This window comes from Macrotis lagotis, chromosome 4 (assembly GCF_037893015.1).
Source record: "Macrotis lagotis isolate mMagLag1 chromosome 4, bilby.v1.9.chrom.fasta, whole genome shotgun sequence".
Taxonomy (NCBI): Eukaryota; Metazoa; Chordata; class Mammalia; order Peramelemorphia; family Peramelidae; genus Macrotis; species Macrotis lagotis.
This window is the reverse complement of record NC_133661.1, coordinates 46,469,029-46,495,942: the sequence shown is the minus strand read 5'-3', so window position 1 is coordinate 46,495,942 and position 26,914 is coordinate 46,469,029. Positions and strand designations below refer to the sequence as shown.

At 35.6% G+C, this 26,914-nt stretch overlaps 1 protein-coding gene across 4 annotated transcripts in view; it reads right to left on the bottom strand.

The window, feature by feature from the left end:
* Positions 1-26,914, bottom strand: part of NEO1 (neogenin 1) — a 167,180-nt gene that overhangs the window by 105,784 nt on the left and 34,482 nt on the right. For all 4 annotated transcript variants that reach the window (XM_074232671.1, XM_074232673.1, XM_074232670.1 and 1 more), the window contains exons 5-6: positions 18,335-18,489; positions 16,532-16,652 (exon numbers count right to left, since the gene is read on the bottom strand). In XM_074232671.1, coding sequence (XP_074088772.1) covers positions 16,532-16,652; positions 18,335-18,489 — 276 coding nt within the window. The remainder of the gene's footprint in view (positions 1-16,531; positions 16,653-18,334; positions 18,490-26,914) is intronic.

Genomic DNA, 26,914 nt, shown 5'->3' with positions numbered 1-26,914 from the left:
GATTACAACAAGTGATCACTACTAACCAAGTAGGATTTATTCCAGGGATGCAGAGTTAGTTCAATATTAGGAAACTTGTTAGTATAATTAATTATATCAATAACAAACTTATCAGAAACCATATGATTATATTAATAGATGCTGAAAACAGATGCTTTTGACAAAATACAGCACCCATTCCTACTAAAAACTAAAAACAATAGAGAACCTGGGAACAAATGGATTATTCCTTAGAATAATAAGCAGTATCTACCTGAAACCATCAACAAGTATTATATGCAATGGGGATAGTCTAGAGGCATTCCCAATAAGATCAGGGGTGAAACAAGGATGCCCATTATCACTACTACTATTCAATATTGTATAGAAAAGTTAGCTTCAGCAATAAGAGAAGAAAATGAAATTGAAGGAATTAGAATTGGGAAGGAAGAGACAAAACTCTCACTCTGCAGATGACATGATGGTATACCTAGAGAATCCCAAAAATCATCTATAAACTATAAGAAATAATTAGCAACCTTAACAAAGTCACAGGATATAAAATTAACCCTCATAAATCCTCAAAATTTCTGTATATGACTGGCAAGATACAGCAGAAAGAACTAGAAAGAGAAATCCCATTCAAAGTCACCTCAGACAGTATAAAATGCCTGGGAATCTATCTGCCAAGGCAAATTCAAAAACTTTTTGAAAACAATTACAAAACACTTCTTGAACAAATAAAATCAGATTTAAATAACTGGGCAAACATCAACTGCTCATGGATAGGTAGGTTGGGCTAATATAATAAAAAATGACAATTCTACTAAAACTAAATTACCTGTTTAGTGCCCTACCAATCAAAATTCCAAAAAAATTACTTTAATGAATTAGAAAAAGTTGTAAGTAAATTCATAGGAGAAATAAAAAATCAAGATTTTCCAGGGATTCAATGGGAAAAAAAGTACAAAAGAAGGTGGCTTATCCTTACCATATCTAAAATTATATTATAAAACATCAGTCAAAAAAACTGTCTGGTACTGACTAAAAAATACAGTAGTGGATCAGTGGAATAGATTAGGTGCAATAACAGGAAATTATTATAGTAATCTGCTGTGTAATGAAACCAAAGAGTCCAGCCATGGGGATAAAAACTCTCTTCAATAAAATCTACTGGGAAAATTAGAAGTTAGTATGGAAGAAACTTGGATTAGCCCAACACCTCACACCCTATACCAAGATAAGATTCAAATACATACAGGATTTAGACATAAAAAAATAATTATAAGCAAGTTTGAAGATCAAGGAGTAGTTTACCTGTCGGATCAATGGAAAGGGAAGCAGTTTATGACCAAGGAAGAGATGGAGAACATTATTAAAAACAATCTAGATAATTTTGATTACATTAAATTAAAAAGCTATTTGCACAGATAAAACCACTGTAACAAAGATTAAATGAAATGTAGTAAATTGGTAGTAAACTAGTATTTCTGAAAAAGGATTCATTTCTAAAATATACAGAAAACTGAATCAAACTTTCAAAAAAGAAAGCCATTCCCCAACTGACACAAGGTCAAAGGTTATGCAAAGGCAATTTACAGATGAGGAAATCAAAGAGATCCATAGTCATATGAAAAATTGCTATAAATCATTACTTATCAGAGAAATGCAAATTAAAGCATCTCTGAGATACCACCTCACACCTCTCAGACTGGCCAATATGACCAGAAAGGACAATGATCAATGTTGGAAAGAATGTGGGAAATCTGGGAAACTAATACATTGTCAGTGGAACTGTGAAATCATCCAACCTTTCGGGAGAGAAATTTGGAATTATGGCCAAAAGGCAACAAAACTGTGCATACCCTTTGACCCATACTGGGTCTATACCCTGAAGACATGAAAAAGGGTAAAAACATCACTTGTACAAAAATATTTATAGTGGCCCTGTTTGTGGTGAAAAATAATTGGAAATTGGGTAAATGCCCTTCAATTGGGGAATGGCTTAACAAACTGTGATATATGTACGTCATGGGACACTATTGTTTTATTAGAAACCAGGAGGGATGGAAATTCAGGGAAGCCTGGAAGGATCTGCATGAACTGATGCTGAGTGAGATGAGCAGAACCAGAAAGACATTGTATACCCTAACAGCAACATGGGGGTGATGACCAACCTTGATGGACTTGCTCATTCCATCAGTGCAACAATCAGGGACAATTTGGGAGTATCTGCAATGGAGAATACCATCTGTATCCAGAGAAAGAATTATGGAGTTTGAACAAAGATAAAAAACTATTACCTTTAATTTATAAAAAAAAAACTTATTATATAATTCTGCTATCTCTTATACTATATTTTTCTTCCTTAAGGATATGATTTCTCTCTCATCACATTCAACTTAGATCAATGTATAGCATGGAAACAACGTAAAGGTTAACAGACTGCCTTCTGGGGGGGGGGATAGGAAGATTGGGGGGAAAATTGTAAACTCAAAATAAATAAAATCTTATACAAAAAGAAATTAGAGCATGGCAAGTGGAAGGATAGTGACTAGCCATCAAGAAATAATGATATAAAGTCAGAAGAATGAAAAAAGAATAGAATGTGAAATATGTCACTGGAAAAAAAAGAAGGGATCTAGAAAAGAGATAGAATGAAGCTAATTTATTAATTATTGGGCTACCTGAAAACCATGAATAAAAAAAGCACCTAGAAAGGGTTCTTTCAAGAAATTAAAAAAAGAAAAACTGCCCCAATATCTTAGCTTCAGAGGGTATAATAAAAATTGAAAGACAATACTGATCGCCTCCTAAAAGAGATTCCAAAGTGAAAACTCCAAGAAATATTAATAAACAAATTCCAGAATTCTCAGGTAAAGAAGAAGCGTCCATAAAGAAAACAATTTAAATAATATTGAGCAACAGTCAGAATCACATAAGCTTTTGCTTCCACACTAAAGGATGAAAGAGTTTGGAATAAGATATTCCCAAAGGCAAAACTCTAGGATTACAACCAAGAATCATCTATTCATCAAAATAAATGTAATTCTGAAGGGGGGGAAGAATATTTAAAGAAATAGAGAACTTTCAAGCATTCCTTAGGAAAAAAAACAGAAAGGAAAATTTGACATTCAAACATAAGACTTAAAAAAAGGATAAAAAGATAAAAATAAAAGAGTAATCATAAGGGATTCACTAGTTTATATTCCTATATGAGATGATAACAAAAAAACTCCTAATAATTTATCATTAATTGAGCAGTTGAAGGGATTCACATAGAAAGTGGGTGTACTGACATTTTCAGAGCTAATTATATTTAGAAGTCAATTATATTGGTAAGATCTATTTAAAAAAAAGGAAAGGGTTAGAAAAAGTATGTGTAGCGGGGAGGAAGGGATAGGAGGAATGAGGAAATTTTCCTCACATAAAAGAAGTGCCTGAGAAAGTGTTTTTATGGTAGAGGGGTGAATGGCAGGCAAAGCTTGAACCTCACTTTCAATAGAATTGGTTTAAAGAGTGAAGAATACACAGACACACACACACACACACACACACACACACACACACACACACACACACACAAACACTTAGGTGGGTAAAGGAATCTATCTTACCCAATAGGAAAATAGAAAAGAAAGAGGATAAGAGAGATTGGGGAACTGGAGAATTGGGAGTGGGAGGGAGGCAGCAACAGGATGAAGCATGGAAAATGATAAAAAGAACGTTGCATTAAGAGAATCAAAAGTTCAAAGCAAAACAGACTTTTGAGGAGGGACAGAATAAAAAAAAAGAGAGGAAAAGTCCAAATAGAAAAATATAAGATAAAGGGAAATATACAGTAAGTAATCATAACCAGATATGAATGGGATGAACTCACCTATAAAACAGAAGCAGATAGTAGACTAGAACAGAAAAGAGAATCCAATCATAAGTTGTTTACATGAGTTCCAAATTCTACAATATGTTTCTTTTAAAACAGAAAGACACACACAGAGTTAAAATAAAGGGCTAAAGCAGAATTATGCTTCAGCTGAAGTAAAAAAGGCAGGGGTAGCAATCATGATCTCAGATAAAACTGAAGCAAGAGCAGATATAATTAAAAGAGATAATCAGAGAAATTTATATTTTGCTGAAAGGTACCACAGACAGGGGGAGGCTAGGTGGTGCAGTGGATAAAGCACCGGCCCTGGAGTCAGGAGTACCTCGGTTAAAATCCAGTCTCAGACACTTAATAATTACCTAGCTGTGTGGCCTTGGGCAAGTCACTTAACCCCGTTGCCTTCCAAAAAAAAGGTACCACAGACAATGAAGTAATACGGAAAATTTTATAGCGAATTTCTATGATTAAAGGTCTCATTTCTCAAATATATAGAAAACAGACTCAAATTTATAAATAAGAGCAATCCCCTAATTGATAAACAGTCAAAAGATACAAACAGGCAGTTTTCAGAAGAAGAAATCAAAGCTAACTATAATCATATTGCTTTAAATAACTACTTATTAGAGAAATGCAAATTAAAATATCTTTCAGGTACCACCTCAGACCTACCATAAATGACAAATGCTAGAGGGGATGAGGGAAAAATAGGGCCATTAATGATGTATTAGTCTAACTTGTCTAATCATTTTAGAAAAGAAGCTGAACCTATATCCAAAGAACTACAAAACCCTTTGAACTAACAAACTAGGTCTGTAGACCAAAGAGATCCAAGAAAAAGGACCTATATGTTCAAAATATTTATAATAACAATTTCTGTAGTGGTAAAGAATTGGAAATTGAGAGGATATTCATAAATTAGGCAATGGCTGACTAAGTTATGACATATGATTGGGATGAAGTACTACTGGGCTTGAAATGATAAAGGTGGGATGGCAGCAAGGTGGCACAGTGGTTAGAGCACTGGCCCTGGACTCAGAGGAAGCTAAGTTCAAATCCAGCTTCAGACACTTAATAATTACTTAGCTGTGTGACCTAGGGCAAGTCACAACTCCATTGCCTTGCAACCCCCCCCCCCCAAAAAAAAAGACATGATGAGGAGAGTTCAGTTTAGGAAGACCTAAATGAATTGATGAAAAGTGAAATGAGGAAAAACTAGGAGATTATTATGCAAAGTATCAACAATATTGTAATTATGAACAACTGTGGAAAATTTGGCTACTCTGATCAGTACAATCATACAAGATAACATTGTCCATGTCACTGACATAGGGCCTTTCATATAGTGGACACTTAGTGGAGCTTTATCGAATAAATTAAGCAGTAAATAAAAATCTGTAATTGAAAATTTTTAAAAATCTGTAAACACTGTAAATCCATAACCTTTTCAAGTTCTCAAATAGCAAAAATCATCTTTCAAAAAACCAAAAAGTTCTAATAGGGAACGTAAATTACAGTAGTGAATGTATGCCAACTCTACTGAAGTTGTTTCCTACAATGTTCAAGCCAACAGAACATCCAGAAAATATTTTTATTACCCTACACATAGTAGGTGCTCAATAAATATTTCCACATTTTAATTTAAAAACTGCGCAATCAAGAGAATATCCTCACTGGAATACAGTGGTTGGCTGGCATATGTCCACACATGTCAAGCTACATTGTCATTTGCAAGCCTGGCCCTGGGCTTCATTATTGCTGGCAGAACATATATGTATTTGTATGCCTATCTATCCTGTCTTTCGATCTGTTCTATCATCTATCTGTTCTGTTTGCTCTATCAGTTACATCTGTTCTATCAGTTCTATTTGTTAATTCTATCTATGTATCTATCTATCTATCTCTAATCTATTCTATCTATCCTGGTTTCAGTTGAAGTCTCTGACACACACTGGCTAAAGGAACAGTCTCCTGGCCTCTGGCAGCTTATGAGGTTCCATCAAAGTATTAACTTCCATGGTAGAGGAAGTTCCTCAGTAGGGATTTAGGATACCAATAAAATCACAGGTTATCCTTCTGCAAGCTGAAAACAAAATGTTCTTCTATGCACCTGAGGTCTAATTATTCACTATACAAAAGAATTTGTAAGATAATTAATAAAATTGATTTGTGCTAAGAGTACAGAGGAGTAAGAAGAATTGTGAATAGTGTAGTTGGAAAAGCAACTGACATTCCTGAAACTAGAAAAACTTAAAAGATAGTAAACAGGTAGTGAACCATTAAGGAATAAAAAATTTGATTAAAGGATACTTTATGCCTTTCTGAAAACACATGAAACTCTAGTTCCTATATCAACAAGGAATTTAGAAAATAAATTGAATTAAGTCCATGGAGAAACCCCATTCTCCATACTATATGTATCTATTGACCAGTCCTCATAACTCAAGTAAAGCTTGATTTCGAAGAAAAATAAAAAAATTTCTGAGTCCACACAATTCTATATTATTTATAGATGCTATTTAACTTTTTTCTTTTTTATAAATTAACAAAACACAAGGTTTAAGATCCCACCCAAAATGCTAGCTCTGTTCTCTAATGTACAACTTTTCTTCATAACTGAGCTTTGCTTCTTTCCATCTGGGTCTGGTCGCCAGCTGAATGATCTTTTCTATGGGAGCTCCTGGGCTGTGAGCCTGAGCTCACTTCAAGTCACTGTGGGACAGAGTTAGAAAGGCCATGAATGGGTTCACATCACTCATCTCAGGTCTTCCAGAGCCCTAGGATTCTAAATGGTTGATCCCTACACAAATGAAACCACTGACTCAGTTTTTTAAGTCTTCAGTCTGAGCTCCATGCCTCTACTTGACTGTTCATATGATGAATTGCATTTATTCCAAATCTGAAAAAATAATCACAAATATGTTTCTAAGAACAAAATATTTTCCATTTGTTTTGTGAACCTCTAAAAAATGAATGTACTGACTTCCTAGCATGCTATTTCCTTTTATAAAGAACCGTAGAGATTACCTATCCTATTATATGACTTTAGAAATCAGAAAAACAATCCAGAAAAGATTAATATCAACAGTTTCTGTATATTGTCAGACCTCTTAACTGTTTCCAAGTTTAGTATGATACCTTCCTGGGGAGAAAAAAAGGCACCGGAAGTTATATGAATGATGAATAAGTCAGAAAGCAGCAGGAGTTTGGAGATGAATTTTTCTTTGAATCATTTTTATTTTTATAAGAAGTTAAGAAAAAATAAGTGACTAGAAATGTTGGCTTAAATTAAGTTTAAACTATCACATGCCAATAACTTGAAAATATTCTCCTTAAAAAATACTCCAGCTAACAATTTCCTGCTTTTTAGCCAAGTTTCAGGCCTTTATTATTCATTTATTCCATTCCACATTCAACATTAACTTCAAATACTATATGGAATTTTTGACACATTTTTCTACAAATAAAAATGATGTGATATTCAATGTGTCCTTATCTACTTTGGCCATAATATCCTTAAAGTCATTTAATGAGCTAATAAAATATGAATTTCCTTTACTAAAAACATGTTGTTGATTATAAAACTTGCCTTGATTCTCCCTTAGCTTTCATTCTTTATCCTACTAATTACAGAAGTAACAAAATACTATATCTGATGGAAATAGTACATATGAAAATATATAGAAACAGACACACATAGTGTTTTCATATTCTACTCTTATTTAAAAGCCCATTTTACATTTTAAAAGTACAGGAATGGTTGTTAAATGAAAAAAATAAAAAATCTTAATGGAAAAAAATCACTGCAATTTTATCTTTTGCTAGTAACCAACTCTTAATATATATGACAATTTTAAGTATTATTACTTTATAAGTGATTTCATTTTTAAAGGACATCATAATAAATGATTTTGAGCATAAAACAATGACTTCATATCCAGTCATTAATTAATGTGGTTTTTTTGGCTTTGCTAACCAATGCAGTTAAGTGACTTGCCCAAGGTCACACAGCTAGGTAATTATTAAGTATCTGAGGCTGGATTTGAACTCAGATCCTCCTGACTCCAGGGCCAGTGCTCTATCCACCGTGCCAACTAGCTGCCCCAATCAATATGTTTTATATACTTTATAAAGTGAATGAAAATTATTAGTAGCATATTAAAATAGTAAAATTACTAGTTCTAGTGGTAAAAAAATACATTTCCAATACATTTCTGCCTACTATTAAGCATCATTCATGAAAACTCACAAATGACAATTAAAGATGAATTTTGAACATCATTTTAAAGGAGAATATTTTTAAGTTATTGGAATGTGAGAGTTTAAACTTAAATCATTTTTTTTCTTTTTTAAATTGCTTTTAAGTTTACATTAGAATACTTGATCCCTCAACTTTTACTTTTTGGTTTAACAATGGTATGTACAAGTAAATAAGTATAATCATTGTTATAAAATAATATGAATTTTAAGAGATTTGTTAATCTATAAGTTCTAATATTTCTGTTCACTTTTACTTTTTTTCTTCACTTCTCCTTGTGAAAATAAAAATAATCTGAAGAAAAATTCAAACTAGTTTTGCTTCTGTCTTGTTAGCCAACTGTATAATTTCTGAGAACTTTTTTCCCCCCATGACAGTAGCATACTTGAAAACAGGTAGGAGACCTGGGTTATAGGCCTGATCAGGTTTTTTTGCAAGCCATAAAGCAAAATATATATATATATATACTATTGTCGTCAATGCTGTTACTATTGCTGTTAAAACTTTTCTGAAACTGTTTCTTCATTTCTAAAAATAAAGTCAATTGGACAGGTAATCTTTAAGGTTCTTTCTAGAAAGAAAATAGAATTCTGATATCTTAGGAGTTCATAAAACAAACATTAAAATAAATATTTGTTCTTAGAAATATATTCATGATCATTATTTCAGGTAATGGAATAAACAGAATCTTAATGTGAATCATTTTTTGAGAAAATCATTTGCATAAATGTTTGCCAAATAATTGGAACAAATAATTCTTTTTCTTTTGAAATAGTAATGAAAATAGTTCGTGTATTTCTACCAACACTTGGGAGTCTAGAATGTCTGCTTGGGTTTCCCCACTGTTAGCTAGCTCTTGGTCACTTGGATGATGCATTTCAAGCCACCCTGGAATGTTCCACTGTTACCTTCTGTTTGGTCTTCAATGAAGGAAAAGTGTTTGGAGGCCACTGAACTCTGCAGATTTCAGAAGAGAGAAGAGACCAATAAAACTATTGCTATGAAGGAAAAATACCTGATCATGCTAAGACCACTAAAGACCAGAATACTGAGCATTAGAAAATGCCCATTATATTGGCAAAGTTCTTTTTTTTTAGTCAAGGCTACACAGAAACCACTTCCTGGATAACTTCGGGTAATCCTGTAAGGTCTCAACATCTGCATCAAATTTAACTACATCCATCCAAAAATTATTTTAGGAATTTTTAAACTTCTAAATGACATGACAATCTTGTCACCTTTTGGAGAATGATGAACTCTGGTATAAAGACTGCTATTCTGAGAAAAGGAGCTATTTGAGAATTAGAGATTCCTTAGTGTCAACAGTCTTCCATAACAAATCTCTGAACTATACCATACAATTGCACTTGACAGCCATTTAGAAACTTATCCAAGAGACAGAGATCAATATGCTCCAGAGCCTAGGAACTCACAAAACTTCAACTCCATTGAAAACCTAAACCTAGAGCTTGACTTTGAAAAAAATGGATCATCAAAAGAATATTTAATATAGGCTGTGATGTGTGGTTTTGTGATGAGGAATGAATGCTAAAATGTGTCAAGCACGTGACTCTATCTGAAAGATGACAGAGTGCATATTGTAAGTTTTTTAATGTTGTAAAAATTCTAAAGTTGGTTAGGTGTCATTAACTTTAAATGTGTTTGCTTTCTATCAAGTATTCTGAACACACAATACAACTACTTAAATGGCTTGGGTCAGAAGGTATGAGTCTGAGAGGGAATCTGCCAATTATGTGCATCTATGGACAAATTGCTTTATTTCCTTAAGCTTGCAAAATGGAAATGATATGGGCAGTGCTTCCATGAAAGTCATTTTTATAATTAATGGTCAATCGCAAGTGCCGCTAATCCTTCCCACATATTATTTCCTAGAGTGCACTACTTAATCTGAGAACCATCCTGTCTTCACGAGTCACTCCACGATCTAAGATGATGACCAATTTATAGAAACATATGCTCTGAGTGATTAGTCTCTCTGTGGAACACTGAACTGGAGGCCAGGGGATCTGCTTCCATAACAGCATTTATAAATTAGGGCAGAAAGATACTAAGACTTGTCCTGTCATATAATTTCTTTAGAATACTTTATATGAAATTATAATATTCCATTGTAGCAGATTTGATTTTTGTCCATGCATTTTTCCCTCAGTTCAATAATTATTCCCTTCCATTTCTGCTGCTTGTATGTTTGTCAAATATTTATCATGGGGATATGACAGCAAACCATCTGCAGTCCTCTTCTCAAAAGCACTTCCTCTCAATCTCTACCACCTGTTCTTTTCTAGTTTTCACTCCAATTCTCATTTTTCTCCTCCAAAACCATCATCCTGTAGAACACAAGAATAATTTAATTTCTTTGAAACAAATTTATATCAATTAATATGGCAAACAATCTGCGGCATGATCTATATGTACCTGTAATATGTCAACAAATATTGTCCACAAAATATTTTTAGAATCAAAAGAAGGCCTCCGACATTGAGAAGATTCTTTAAGTAGGATTATGGAGATACAGGGACAAGAACCACATGGGTTATCAGTGTGGTTGAGTAGCAACTTATACCGTTGATATAAATATCTGATGACAGAATCTCTGATAGTATCATAGCTTTACTAAAATATGAAACTTTTCATTAACTTTAAGAGTATTCTTAAAAGGATATATATTTCTTGTATTTCTCAATTGGAAATGGATGAGATTAGCTATAGAAAGGTAGGAATCAGTCACTTGTACACTTCTAATATTCTTGTTTTAGGGGATGAAATTTCTGATCCTAAATGTATAATCTATAATTTACAATTTCATTTATTAGAAATGTTGCTTTCTCAGATCTTACTTGTTTTCTAACAGTGATTTACTCTAGGTTATATGATATAAGAAAACTGGGTATCAAAAGGAAGAAATAGTTGAAGCTTCTATAATTTTTTATAATCTCAATTTTTCATAAAAGGCTTTAAAATAGTACATATATTTGATACAAAAATATGCTTTTAATTATTATAGGCAACTGTGCCAGAAACTTGTTGCTGAATAGAAAGTATTCATTTAATAAATATTTATTAAAGAGATATTCCATGCAACATTGGAGATGTTCCATCAGAAAGGAATCTTGGTAAGATCATACAGTCATTTGAGAGCCATATACACTGAGACCCAGAGAGGTTAAGTAATTATTCCTGAAACATCAAGTTTGCATATCTCTGAAAAATCATTCGACAAGCCAAAAAGCATAATCTGATATAGCACACTAATTCTGGGAAGTCATTTTTCCATTTATGATCTTTCATTCATTGCTCCCTCTTATTTGGACTAGATCATATGCTTTCCCTGACCCAGAGTACCAATATGGTGACTTGAATTGAGATACAGGGAACGAATATTGGTATACACTGGTAATAATACTCAAGAGTTTTATTCTCATAGATTTCCATTTTTCATGCTGACAACTACCATTGGGGGTGTATGGTGGGACATAAGAGATTCAGATGAACTTCTTCCAACTATTTTTTAAGAACTACTAGAGAACTACTAAGTAGATCTGGCTGACTATAATTAAGTTTACCAAAACAAGTTGATTACAAAAACACATGGTACATGTGGGGCAATGTCTCTGCTCAATCACATCTTAACAATACTAGTGTCAAAACTCTGGTGTAGGACTTAACTAATGGGAGCACACATTCTCAAAGCAAAATTTATAGCAGTCCTATGCAATGTTTGGATTGTTCGTATAAGTCAAGTGACCCATAGTAACACTGAAGTGAAAGAGTAGAGCATTGTACTTAGGTTGCACTCTTTTCCCAGGACTTACTTATAAAGATTTGATCTGAACCAATGGTCTAAACCAAAGAAGGCATCCATATATTATTTAAACTATCAATGAAGCAACACAAGCTCGCTAGTGTAATAGCCTCTTTGGACACATAATGATTTCATAATGTTAGCTCTATTCAAATCCACCATAGCCAAAATAGACAAATACCAAGAATGGGAAGTTGTTGAAGAAGTTCTTTCTCTGTTGTCTAATAAGGGATAATATCTGGGAGGATGAGGTAGCCCAGAATCAGTCTGGCCAGTGAAGTAGGCCACCAAGGCCTATTTGGTCCAGGATATTGAGAATCCCAAGGGATAGAAATCTACAGACAACATGCTCTTGGCCAAGAAACCTGGAAAGTTTGTGGCACTGAGATGTAAAGATGAAACTGGGGCTGCCCTCCTTCCCTCCCTTTCTCTACTGCTTAAAGACCAGGAATTTGAGGCCATTGGAGGTCTCAAATGTACCTTGACTAATTTTCCAGAGACCTGCTGTTAGAACTCTCTAGTTTCTGGAGCCTCATATTAGGGAGCTGGCATAATGGCAAATAATTCTGCCATTGTAAATTACTGGGACAACTGCGTCATATAATCAAGATCCATCTGCACAGAAGAGGAAGCATTTGATTTGTGAGGAAAACGGGCCTAGTCTTTAGAGCAACAAAAACCCATTAGACTGGGGGTGGTTAGGTGGTACAGTGGATAGAGCACTGGTTCTAGAGTCAGGAGTACCTGAGTTCAAATCCAGCCTCAGACACTTAATAATTACCTAGCTGTGTGGCCTTGGACAAGCCACTTAGCCCCATTTGCCTTGCAAAAACCTAAAAAAAAAAAAAAAACCCATTAGATTAGATTAGCTACTTCTATCAGCAGAACACAAATTTCAAAGGGATTGGATGAGTAAGGCAAGTGAAATCAAGTTGCCAGAATTAACAATTGAGGAAACCTAGAAGTTATTAAGATTTCCTTAACCAACTTATTTTCTTTTTATTGCAGCTATTTGTGAGACTCCCTCCTTGCTTTCCCCATGAATCTGCTTCTTATTAAGTGACTCCAACTGAGCTTTGTCCTCACATAACCTAGTTTCAAATAACTGCTATTTCAAGTGAAAAGATCCCAAACCAAATTCACTGCCTTCTTCCAAAAACCAGTCCCTATTTCTACCAATGACTCTCCAGAGTCACTGTAGACTCAGAGCTCGAGCAGTATCCCCTCTGGCTTCTCCTCCCTCACCAATCTCAAATCCCAAGCCTTAATCCTTTCCTTCTGCCCTACACTTTAGTTCAAGGGTTAACAAAACATTCAGCAACTCTCTATTGGCTTGTCACTTGAGGCCTTCTACAATCTGCTTCCTACATACCTTTCCAACCCTATTTCGTACCACTCCCCTCCAAGGGGTCTCTGTTCCAGTTAATCGGTATTACTTGTGGCTCCTTGTAGTGGGCACTTGAGCTTCCGGCTCCAAAGAGAAGAATCTGCCTTTTATTTTATTCTCATTTCTTCTCATTAGCTTTTAGAATGCTACCGGCCTGTCCATGAACTTTCCAGATCCTCCAAACTGGAGGTACTCTCGAATTCTTCAACAGTCTTCCAATCTTCCAAGTGTCCATGGAACCATCCCATAACACACCCAGCGGATATAAAGCTTTTCAAGGCCAAAACTGATTTCCTATTGTATTCTTATCCTCTTCATCTATCAGAGATCTCAGAGTAAAGTAAAAATTTACATTGTTGAACTGAATGGATAATTTCTCTGTTCACTGCCTTGGTCTGTTGCTGCCCAGAGTGCTCATTCTGTTCTGAATGCCCTAGTTTAGGAACTAGCTTGACCAGCAGGAACGTGTCCAGGAGAGGGGAATGAAATGATGTAAGGATTCAAAGCCATTTCATCAGAGGAGCAAATGAAACCCCATGAGATGTTCAATCTGTAGATCAGCCCAAAGGGATGCAAAGCTGTGCTGGAACATGGAGGAAGGGTTATAATGATTTCATTTGCCTCTAGAAGGCAAAAGTGGTAGCAAAGGGGAGAACTTCTTAAATGTTGGATGAGTTTCATATGAGAAAAATATGCTTCAACAAGTACAGCTACTCAAGAGAAGAAGGAGATGCCTTGTGAGAAAGGTCTGGAAGTGGAAGCCAGAGAGCTAAGCACTAGCTTTGTTAGAGAGACTGGATAGATGATCTACTACTGAGGGTATGAGTTCTTTATTTACTGTGTCATTCCCTCCAGGTCCTCCTTAACTGCCTCACAATGGATTACCCAGGTAACCTCCAAATGAAGGGATCTTAACTTTTTTTTATACATTTTGAACCTGCATAAGACAACATACACAGAATTACCAAATTACAAATGAAGTCAATCATAGTTTAAAAATGTATGTGTATATGACTGTCCTTAATATTCTATCCCCTCACCATCCTCATTCTCTCTTCTAATCCATCCAATACCTAAAGCACCATTTATAGATCAGATACATAATTAATACTTTAGGATAAAATATTTCTAGGACAAACAAATACTTGTGACATCAGAAGGTTACATCATTGGCAAGCCTGGACAAAAACACAGGAAACACAGCCATCTATGAATTATTCCAAAAAACTAAGCTGCCTGTTACTAGAAAGCACCCTTTACTGCTCTTTCCTAGTTAGTTAATAGAGCATTTTAATGATCATGCTTATTACACTGATCTATACTGACAAAGATCTGAATTTTTTGTGACTTTCAATGAACTATTCTATGAAAAGGTCTCTCATAAATAATATGGATAATATGGCCTGCTTTGATTTCCAGTCTGGAAAACTTGGGTCTGTTGTATTACATTTATCTCATAGAGATCTTCTGTTTGTGGTGAGTTTAACTCACATTTATTTTGAAATTAGTAAATAAAGTGTGAGAGAGTTTCCATGATGGTAAGAGAATGCTCATTTGGTTTTGTAACAAGTTCAATATGAAAGAGAAGTATAATGAATAAAAAATAGATACAAAGAGAGTTTCCACTTCCCCAATCTAATATCTGTTTTCTCAAATATATACTAAATGACAACTACAAAGATGAATATATTCTGACTGTGAGAGGTTCTGGATAACAGGGCTTTCTTAACAATCTATGCATCTGCCAAACAAATATCTTGCTAAGATTATTTCCTAAATGTGTCTCTTTTATGTACAATACTTTTTTTCAGTCATCAAAAGCCTATCAGTTTCAAAGGATAAAATTGAAAAAATTCAACAAGCCATATAACTGGAAAAATTTAAATGTCTTATTTCTTCTTTAAAAAAACACAACAAAGGCTGAAAAAATTAGGGGAAAAAATCTAATTCTGTGAAAAGTATAGATTATGTTTTAGAGTTCAGTCTTAACTGGAAAGAAGACAGCACTGCACAGTAGAAAGAGCATAGGATTTGAATTTGAAAGATTCCTTGGAAAATTGTCATATAACCTAGTCAGCAAGTTAACTTTACAGACTGCTTACTGGGTGCCAGGTGCTGGATTACATCAACACAAGGAGCTAGTGCTATTATTCTGATTTTACAGTGGAGGAAACTGAGGCAAACCGAAGTTATTTAACTTGCCCAGGGTCACCTGGCTGCAGAATGCTACAGGCTGTTTGATCTCAGGACTTCTGACTCCAGCTCTGGGCTCGGCGCACTCTGGTGCCTCCTAGTGGCCCTACAAGGAATGAGCCTTTCCTGACTCCAGCTCTGGGGCTCGGCGCACTCTGGTGCCTCCTAGTGGCCCGACAGGGAATGAGCCTTTCCTGACTCCAGCTCTGGGCTCAGCGCACTCTGGTGCCTCCTAGTGGCCCTATAAGGAATGAACCTTTCCTGACTCCAGCTCTGGGGCTCGGCGCACTCTGGTGCCTCCTAGTGGCCCGACAAGGAATGAGCCTTTCCTGACTCCAGCTCTGGGCTCGGCGAACTCTGGTGCCTCCTAGTGGCCCTACAAGGAATGAGCCTTTCCTGACTCCAGCTCTGGGGCTCGGCGCACTCTGGTGCCTCCTAGTGGCCCCACAGGGAATGAGCCTTTCCTCACTCCAGCTCTGGGGCTTGGCGAACTCTGGTGCCTCCTAGTGGCCCTACAAGGAATGAGCCTTTCCTGACTCCAGCTCTGGGGCTCAGTGTACTCTGGCGTAGTGACTCCACCTGAGAACACAGGTAAATCTCTTAATTTCTCTAGGTCCAAATCTCCCTGCAGTTCTCAATCCTATAGTTCCATGAATAGAATTCTAAGATTTAAATCAATGCAATGTAAAATCAGTAACTATGAACATCCATGGATCTTTATTTTTTTCCTCTTAACTGCAATCCCCTTTCAGATTTTACCTGAAATTTTTGTTTAAAAAAAATAGAAGCCAAGGACAATTTGTTTTTGTGGTCAATGACACTTCAATAAAGAAATTTTATCTTAAAATTTAAGTCATCCCACCTACCTTGGCTATAAAGAAAGGTTCTTAATGAAATGTCATTATGAAGAGATTAACATCATGTGGGTTGTTTTTTTTTTATAACACTGCCTAAGAGGCAATTCTTCAAATGCCTAAAATATTTCATCACATTACCCCAGTTCCTTCTTACCATGGTCAAGGATTATTAGTTGGGCTCCAGCCTGTGAATTTCCAACATCATTCTCCGCAATGCACTGATAAAATCCTTCATCTGATTTCACCAGACCCAAAACCTGAAGGTTATGTTCCTTCTGAGAAATAAGAATAAAAAAATTTAATGATTTGATTATGGAATATCTTTTAAAATCCTCATTTATCAAAAAGGAAAGCATCCACAATATCTGTAACATGGATCTACATCTAAGCTGTACATCCTTCCCAGTACATATGGAAGGAACACTCTTGGTTGTAATTTTGTCTCCTGCAAAAGAGGAATCAGTATCATATGGCCATATTTAATGTCATTGGTGACTTGACCTCAAGATTCTTTATTAGCAAAGTCAAAATACCTTTCTGAGATACTCACTTTAAAAATGACCATAGATTGCTCCCACACATCAGAACACAACAATCTGTGGTATTAGCAGGCAAAAATGTCATTGCAGTCATCCAATGAAGAGAAAGATAAATGAATGAAATGCTAATTCAGTTCTTTTAGATGAATTTCCACTTAATTTTTTGGGAAACATCTTTCTATATATAACATGTCTACTATGTATTTCACACAATTCCCTTTAGAATATAGTCTGTGAGGCACAATTAGGTATGTGATTAAAAACAAAGAAATACTCAGACACCAAACTTTTAATGACATAATTGAGATTTCAAATGGGGAAGCCATGGCCATATGGTCTTTGAACAACTTTCCCCTGTAACTAGGGCCATTGAGGAAAGTATAGTTGTGTAATATAACAATGTTAATGATAATGATGGTGATGACATCACTACACATTTATATGGTGCTTTGAGGTTTAGCAAGCATATTATTCATGACAATAGTGTGAGACAAGAACATATATTTCTAAGACATATTCCATTTTGGAAGATTTGGGATGAAAACTAAAAGAGAATGGGAAATATTAGTCTATTTTTCAACTAAAAGAATTTAATGTATTAAACAAGAAAAGCCTAAAACTACCAAGAAATATATATGATAAATAACAAAAATTAATGCTCTGTGGCTCAGAAAAGTATAACAAGACAGAACTGGGATGTGAACCCATATGGCTTCTATTTCAATGGAATAAAGATGCTACCTAACATTTTACATTTGTTTAATGCATTATCATTTTTTAAAGTATTTTCCAAGAGATGATGAGATGAACAGGATCTTGGAGGTCATACAGTCCAACCTCATCATCTAAACATGAGAAAACGAAGACCCAGAAAAATGAACTACTTTGCCTGAGGCCATACAACCTGCCATTTATTTGAGTCACTGCTCAAATGTGGGCAGAAAGGCCCAGAGCACTCTACAGGATGGACCAAACAACCAGTTAATGAAGAGAGAGGGAGAGAGAAGGAGGGACTGCTGCCCAGTTGAGTTCTGGTCCAGCCCGGACCACTGCTTAGTCTCATGACTCTGAACAATCATTAGCTGCTCTGGGGACCCTTCCTGACCCACACCTGGAGCTTCAGTGTCATTGGTCTCATCTTGCTGGGCCCAGCCCTCTAGGCCTCGTCCTGACCAGCTCCCTGCCACTGGAATGGATGCACCCTGGGGGCAGAGGCTGTCTGGTCCCTTTATGTGTATCTCAAATGATTAGTTCAGTGCCTGGCATACAGTAAGTATCATAAATTTTATTCTCTCTCTGATTTTATGTAAACATATCTTAAGACTTTTGTTATAAATAAATGATTTAAGTTAGAAACAGAGTCATCTTTCATGCACATGCACTGGCGTGGTGGAAACACCCACTGAAAAAATACTTACTACAATCTTAAAGTAATCACTTGGGATCACCATGTCACCATTCTTGACCCATTTGACGGTGGGCGTGGGTTTCCCAGTCACTTCACATTCAAACACAATATCCATTGATTCATGTGCATATATATTAGCAGGCTTCTTCAGGAATTCTGGTGAGGCTTTGAAAGAAAAAGGGAAAGAAAAAATTATTATAACCCCAAAGAGATGAATGTTGAGAATTTAGTCTACTGCTTAGAAATGTAGAATTTCCATATCTGCTCTTTTATTTTACACTGGAGGGTTCCCGAAAATAACTGACAAGATGATAAATTGACCATAAACCAAAAACAAAGAACAGATGTTGGAAATTAATAATATAAACAAAATAAATTATTTGGTATAACTAGAAAATCAACTTTGACTTGTCAGGCCTTTTCTACCTATTCTCTGATAAAATTGCCCAGACTGAGAAAATATGCTTTAACACTTTAAATGCTTTAACAATTTTAAAGTATATTGGTGTTGCCATTGTTCAGTCATGTCTGATCCTACAAGATCCATGAAATTCTGTCCATGGGGTTTTCTTGACAAAGATGCTGGGGTCCCATTTCTTTTTCCAGTGACAGAGGTTAAGCAACTTGCCCACGGTCACACAGCAAGGCAGTTTCTGAGGCTAGATTTTAACTCAGGTCTTCCTGACTTCAAGTCCAAGCACTCTTTCTTAAATTAGATTATATTATGGAAAACTTATAATATTATGTTCATTCAGTCATTTCAGATGTGTTCAATTATTCATGACCCCACTTGGGGTTTTCTTGACAAATAATTAGAGTGGCTTGCCATATCCTCTCCAACTTATTTTGTAGATGAGGAACCTGAGGCAATAGGGTTAAATGACTTGCTCAGGGCCACACAACTAGGAAATATCTAAGAAGGCCAGATCTGAATTTGGGTCTTCTTTACTCCAGGCCCAGAGTTCTTGCACTGTATCACCTAGCTCTCCAAAACTTGTAATATTAAAATGGAATTGTAAACAGCTTCATTTTTGTCCCTCAAACAATTTTACATTTTTGGGAACAAGATGGCTATATGGCATGAAAGGAATATAGGATAGATGGCCCAAATAGGTCTGTAGACCTAAAGTCTTTGATAAAGAACCACAGAAGCATGGGGACCTGAAGGATTCTTTCATCCTGTCTGGATACCCGACTGTCTTAGAGTCAGTTTCTACAGTATATCATGTCCCTCTTCCTTTTGCAGAGCATATAATAGATTCAACCACACTAGTTTTAAAGTTTTTTTTTTTCCTTCTGAACTACCTTTTGCTCTATTTCATCGATGTTGAAAATTATTTTATTTACTCTTTTTTTTGTATGGTTTAATTATCATTACTTTCTTCTCCACCCTATAGAGGGGAAAAATAGATAATGAAGAACATTTCCCTTCAAATAAAACAAATCCATACACTAGTCATTGAGTCCATCATCTCTCAAGAGTTAAAACATGAAAGGCAGCTAGTCAGTGAACATTTCAGTATTTTAAGTCTTTCAAAGTCATTTTCCTTTACCATGTAATTGCTATTGTATAAATTGTTCCCTGGATATACTCAGTTAACCCAAGTCTTCCCAGATTTCCTAAATCCTTCCCTTTTGTCCTTTCCATTATCTCCACAGACCCTAAATTGTTGAGCTATTCCCCACCTGAGAGACATTCTCTTCCAAGCACGTGGCACAATAACTGTCACAAAGTATAAACCTTGACCATCATCATCACCATCATAAAAAGGGCAGTTAAAAATATTTTTGTAAATATAAGTCACAAGACCCTATCTGGAGCTGGAAGAATGTGAGGCCATCTACAAAAACAACAGGATTTACCCCAGGTCACAGGATGGTATATGGCAGAGGCAAGGCTTACCCTGGAAGCCCTCTGACTGCCAACCCCCCTTTCTCAGCCTCCAGCCTCACAGCCAGGGTTCATGATGAGGAGTGGTGACCCTGCTCAGAGCACAGGGAGGTGGAATAACACTCTGAGGAGAGTTCCAGACTCTGCTCTAAAGAAGTAGGTCACCAGAACATCTGTCACTCTCATTTTTTGTTTTCTTTCCTAATCTGAGGGAGAAGCTCAAATTATTGTTGTCAACAATGTAATTTTCTTCTTTTGAGAAGTGTCAGCAGATGAACCTGGAGAGAACTCTAATTTCCAGCACTTAGACAGTATATTAGAAGTGATGTCCATTTCTATCTCTGGTTCTCTGCATCCCTTGTTAGGTCAAGAACTAGTCCCCTGGAAAGAGGGATAGAGACAATGGCAAAAGGTGTCTCCTCCCTACTCCTCTACTACATTTATGATGGTGGAACTTATCATTTATAGATAGGTTTTTAATGGGATTCTCCACCATATATGTAAAGCATAAGACAGTTCTAAAACTTCATCAGCAATACATTCAATGGCACTGATCTGAAGCCTGCCCACCTTTTCATCTAGCTTCCATAAATGCTCCAAAAAGGACTTACCCCAGAACATGTTCCAAGTGTTGGTATTAGATACAAAGGCAACACTCAGGATGTTCACATATGATTATTTGTTCTCACTGTAGGATCAGTCCATATTCCTTTCTGATTATGCATTTCTTTTATGTTCTTTTAGGCTACTTGAATGATAATTAGCATTTTTAATATGCTATAAACTACATAAACCTGCAATATGTTTCCTCGTTGCCTTTTGCATGATCTACAATTTTGATTCTTCAGAGATTGGAGTATTCCATGATTTCCATACAAATGGCATAAATGGAAGAATGCTGATGTTAAAAAGATGAATTTCTGTGTGCAGAAGCAGCCTGGAATAACTGAAAGCACTGCACAATTTCCCAAATGCAACACAGTCTGTTTTTTTCTTTCTCTCTGATTCCAGTTTGGATGAAATTTATTTCACTTGACCTGAAATACCATGTCCTAAATGTTTTTTAAAGTTTTATTACAAAAACTTTTCACTTAATAAGATTCATCTGATGGTATTTGCATAAACAATATTTGATTAAAAAAAACTCAATGGGCAGTTAAGAGAGAATCCGTTGATCAACTGCCTAACATCAGTTGGTCAAGAAACGTCATTCAAAGTCTTCAGTTTGCAATGACAGATTAGAAGACCAATTGCTCCTGAATGGTCCTCACCTCACTAAGGAGGCGCTATAGGATTCTGGAGTCCAATGCAATCAGCATTCTCCTCTGTGAACTCTGCATGGGACATGCTTGAGTGAATCTTTATCTTTTTCTTGCAGGATGTGTGTGAGAAGGGGACAATTTCTATCCAGTACCCTCTGGCTTATGAGTTCATCATACAAATAATGCAGCAAAATATTGCTTTAAAGGTTCTCCAAAACAGTTTCTATGTTAAGCTTATATGATACCAATAATAACATTGATAATTGGAGGGTTAGACTAAAACTCTTTTAGAAAAACTCTCTTCTAAACTAATAATTCACTGGTTCTTTTCAGGCTTCAGTCAACCACAATGGTATACTATCAGGCTAATTCAACATCTCTTAAAAATAACTGTTTTTGAAAATGGCAGATTAAGGGCAGCAACCCAACTGAACTCTTCCAACACTCCCCCTCAATCTACTTTAAAATAATACCTCAGAAAAACATAGTAATACCTATAAGAACTGGTGCAAAGAGAAATGAAAAGGAGATCATTGTGAACAGTAATGGCAATGTTGTAATGATGACCAACTGTAAAAGACTTAGCCACTCTAAAGGACTCATGATGAAAAAATAATATCCACCTCCAGAGAGAGAACTAATGAACTCTCTGATGATTAGTGCAAAGTGAAATATAATCTTCTCACTTCTTTTTGGTAATATGGTAATATAGAAATGTTTTGAATGAAATCACTTGTATAATTAATATATTGTTTACTTTTTCAGTGGCTGTGGGAGGATATGGAGGGAGAAAATTTTAAAAGAACTGTAAAAGATAATTAAATAATAAAATTTAAAAATAAAATAAAGTTAGAAAAAAAAGATTGCTTTTGTCAGTTAATGATGTCCTCTCAATTTCCTTTTGAGGAACTGTAATACATTTAATTTTTAAAAACTTTTCTGTATGTTCTAGTATTTGGAATAAAGATACTCTGGTATAGATTTTTTTCAGTATAAACTTGCCTTGCTTTTCATGTTTTCAATTTGAAATTACTGATAGAAAATTAATTCATAACACTACCATTTCACATCTTCAGTCAATACAGTAAATAATACAAAATATAATAATTTATAATATTAGAGTTTGACAAAAAATGTTAACATACTTTTATCTGGGGGGGTCAATTAAAAAATACAAAAAAAAATTGGGTTTCAACTACATCCCCATCTTAGAAGGTATGCAAACCAATCATTCTTTCTGTTTCTTTTCAAGTTGAAACAAATGCCATTAAGCCAAGCAGATCTCCTCCATAGAAGCATTAGGCTCACCATTCCCCAGCAACCCCCTGCTCACAGGCTAGGGGCCCCATGTATCCTTTGTCACTATTCATCTATGTCCTTGGAGGATCCCAAATGTATTTGACCCAACTACCAGAAATGGGCTAATTAGTAATCAAAGGCATATATGAATTATACTTAAGATACTAGATAAGAAAAAATTAGAAAATCTAGTAAACAGTTCTTGTTATTAACAAGTAACTGATAAATCATGATGAATCCTGCAAAATCTGTATCCTCACTGTGCCTCAGTTTTCTCTCAATGACTAGTGATGGCAGAGAGACAAGATGATGGAGCAGAAGCAATAACTTGGCTCCTAACATAGCAGAGACAGCAACCTAGCTTAATCCTAACATTCCCCTTCAAATAACTTTAAAATAATGCCTTAAGTCAAATTTTGGAGCAAAAGAACAACAAAAGATCAGGGTGAGATATTTTTCCAATTTTAAGACAACTTTGGAGGTTAGCAGGAGAGATCCATGACACCAGGATGGAAGCCAATCTAGAATAAACAAGAGATAGGGCAAGAAGAAAGAGAGGAAGATAGAAGAAAATAGGATGGAGAGAAATAGACATTATTCAGAGATATAGTTATTATTCATAACTGTGAATGAGAATGGGATGAACTTATCCATAAAAAAGAAACAGACAGCACAGTAGATTAGGATATGACAATACATTGTTTACAAAGAGACACACTTGAAACACAGAGTTAAAATAAGTGACTGAAGCAGAATCTATTATGTTTCAGAGGAGGTAAGAAAAATGCAAAAGCAAAAACAGACCTAATTATAAGAGATAATCAGGGAAATTACAATTTGCTAAAAAGTACCATAAACAATGAAGTTATATTCAAAATTTTTATAGAAGGATTCTCTGATGAAGGTCTCATTTCTCAAATATATAAGGAACTGAGTCAAATATAGAAAAATAAGAGTCACTCCCCAATTGACAAATAGCTAAGGGATATGAACAGACTCAGAAGAAATCAAAGCTATCTATAATGACATAAGAAATGCCTAAATGTCTAAATCACTACTGATTAGATAAATGCAAATTAAAATAACTTTACACCTATCAGAAATGATAAATGCCAGCAGGGGTATAGGAAAATATGATGCACTAATAAACTGGTGGTAGAGTTATGAACTGCTCTAACCATTCTGGAGAAGAATTTGGTACAATGCCAAAAGGGCTATAAAACTCTGTATATCTTTTGACCCAGCAATATCACTACTATCCCAAATAGATCAAAGAAAAAGAGAAAGAACTTATCTGTACAAAAATATTTAAAGCAGTTGTTTCAGTGGTAGCAAAGAACTTGATATTGAGGGAATGTCATCAGTTGGGAATAGCTAAAGAGGCTGTGTGGTATGTAACTGTGATATAGTACTATTGCGCTATGAGAAATGACAAGAGGGAAAGCTTCAGAAACTCCTGGGAAGACTTGGATGAACTGAGGCAAAGTGAAGTGAACAGAACCAGTAGATGACTGAACACCAGAAACACAGTACAATGATCAATTGTGGAAAACAAAGTTATTCTGATCACGACAATAATCCAGATATTTCTGAAGGAAAGTGCTATCCACCTACAGAGAGAATTGATGAACTCTGAGTGCAAATTGAAGAATAATTTTCTCACTTTCAAAAAAATAATAGATATCTAACAAAAATATCTGTGAAAACCTTGTCACTCAGCAAGCAAAATTTAAGTTTTCCCAAATGTTGCATGATCAAAGAATATGAATGGGCAGTTCCAAAGAAAAGAAATAAAGCTATCTGGGGCTAAATGACAAAAATGTTCAAAATTGCAAATAGAAGAATAAAAATTAAAGTCTGTGGTTTCAACTCCCACCTATTAAATCATTAAAACCAACAAAAACAGAAAAATGACAAAGGGTTGGAGAAAAACACATACATATAGCTGGGAATTGGTATAGCATGGGCAGCTAGGGGACACCAAAGGGGACACTGGCTCTGGAGTCAGGAGGAGCTGAGTTCAAATTCAACCTCATGCATTTGACACTTACTAGTTGAGTAACCTTGGGCAAATCACTTGACCCTGATTGCCTCACAAATACCTACCTGCCTGTGGAAGGAAGGAAGGAAGGAAGGAAGGAAGGAAGGAAGGAAGGAAGGAAGGAAGGAAGGAAGGAAGGAAGGAAGGAAGGAAGGAAGGAAGGGAGGGAGGGAGGAAGGGAGGAAGGGAGGGAGGGAGGGAGGGAGGGAGGGAAGGAAGGAAGGAGGGAGGGAGGGAGGGAAAGAGAGAGCAATGGTATAGCAATTATGGAAAGTGATTTGGAAATCTTATCTCAAAAGTTTCTAAATTCTGCATATCCTTTGACCCAACAATATCACTTTTAGATTTTTCCCAAAGAAATTAAAAAGAGAGGAAAAGATCCTATATGGACAAAAGCAACTCTGGAAGCTCATTTTGTAGTGATGAAGAACTGGAAACTAGGGGTTACTTTTAATTGGAGAAAGGCTAAATGAAATGTAGTATACCTGCAATGGAATACTATTGTGTTTAAGAAGTGATTAAATACACAATTGTACAAAAACCCAAGTATGAACTGATGCAGAGTAAGATGAGTAGAATCAAGAGAACAACATATACACTGGAAAAGTGTACAATTCTGAAAGATTTAAGAACTCTGATCAATACATAATTCCAGAGGAATGATGCTAAAGAATGATATCCTCTCTTTTGAAGGAAAGGTATTAGACTAAATCTGTAGAATGCATATTTTTTTTAGGTTTTTGCAAAGCAGTGGGATTAAGCGGCTTGCCCAAGGCCACACAGCTAGATAATTATTAAGTGTCTGAGGCTGAATCTGAACTCAGGTCCTCCTGATTCCAGGGCCGATGCTCTATTCACTGTGCCACCTAGCTGCCCCTAGAATGTATTTTTAGGACAATAAGGAATATATTTTGACTCAATAGGGAAATATATTTTGCTTGACTATGCACATTTTTTACAAGCAGTTTTCTTTTTGAAACTGGAGAGGGAAATAGGTGCCTGACAAATGGAAAAAAAGAATTAACATCTAATTACAAAAACAAAAACAAAAAACTCACAAAGTAATACAACTCTAGACCTAGCAGCAACTTTGTCACTCTCCTCATTGCTTTGGGACCATGGAGCAACATTTTCCCTACCCCACCAATACCAATGGAAATGGGTAAACTCAGTCTCTAGAAAGGGAAGTTATAATCTGTAGATAATGACAATCCCCCCACCCCACCCCAGCAGCTTCAGTTTCTGACTGGGATATGGCTGAATGAAGCTGGCATTTAGGCCAGGGGTGCTTCTGGCCTTGGCTCCAATTCTCCCACATGCCACAGCAGCTCTTCTAAATGACTCCCTCCTCAGACTTCCCACTAAGAGCCATGCCTTGCATTTCAGAAAGGTCAACTGAGGCCACTCCTGATGCCCAGTGCCCTCCTGCCCACCCTCCTCCACAAATCTTCAGGGTGTCTTACAACCCTGGGAAAGGAGAAGTTCTTCTTTGCTTCCCTATCATTCTATCCCTAAAAGAATGTTTTACAATTTGCAAGTACTTAAATATTTAGTTCAATTCAACAAACATTCATTAGTAATTAAGGGAGAATTTACTTTCCCAAATAATTTCCCTACACCAAGTAAAATGAAAAGAGAATATAAACTGTTACATATGTATTATAATACTTTCTACTTAGTATTGTCAACTGCTTCTAAAAACAAATATATCATTTCTCTACTAGTTTGTGAATAAATTTTAAAGGTTAAAAACCTATGCACCATTTCTTAATCAGAGGGGTTTCTATAAAAAGGAGGTGTCTCAGCTTTGGGACACTTCTTTGTAATGCCATAGTATGAAACTAAAAATTACTATTAAATCTCATCAAGTCAGTTTATATTAAATTGAAATTTAGGATAAGAGATGGGCTCTGCTTTCCAAGAAATCCCATCTTTCAAATATCTTCAGCTAATGCTATGAGCAAAAAAGAGCCTCAATGTCTAAAATACTTTAAAATAAAAGAGCAATACCTAGTATTTATATAAGGCACTAAAGTCTTTAAATGTTTGGATTTCCAGACATCTTTGTGAGGCTTATGTTGATGTTATCCCTTTTTT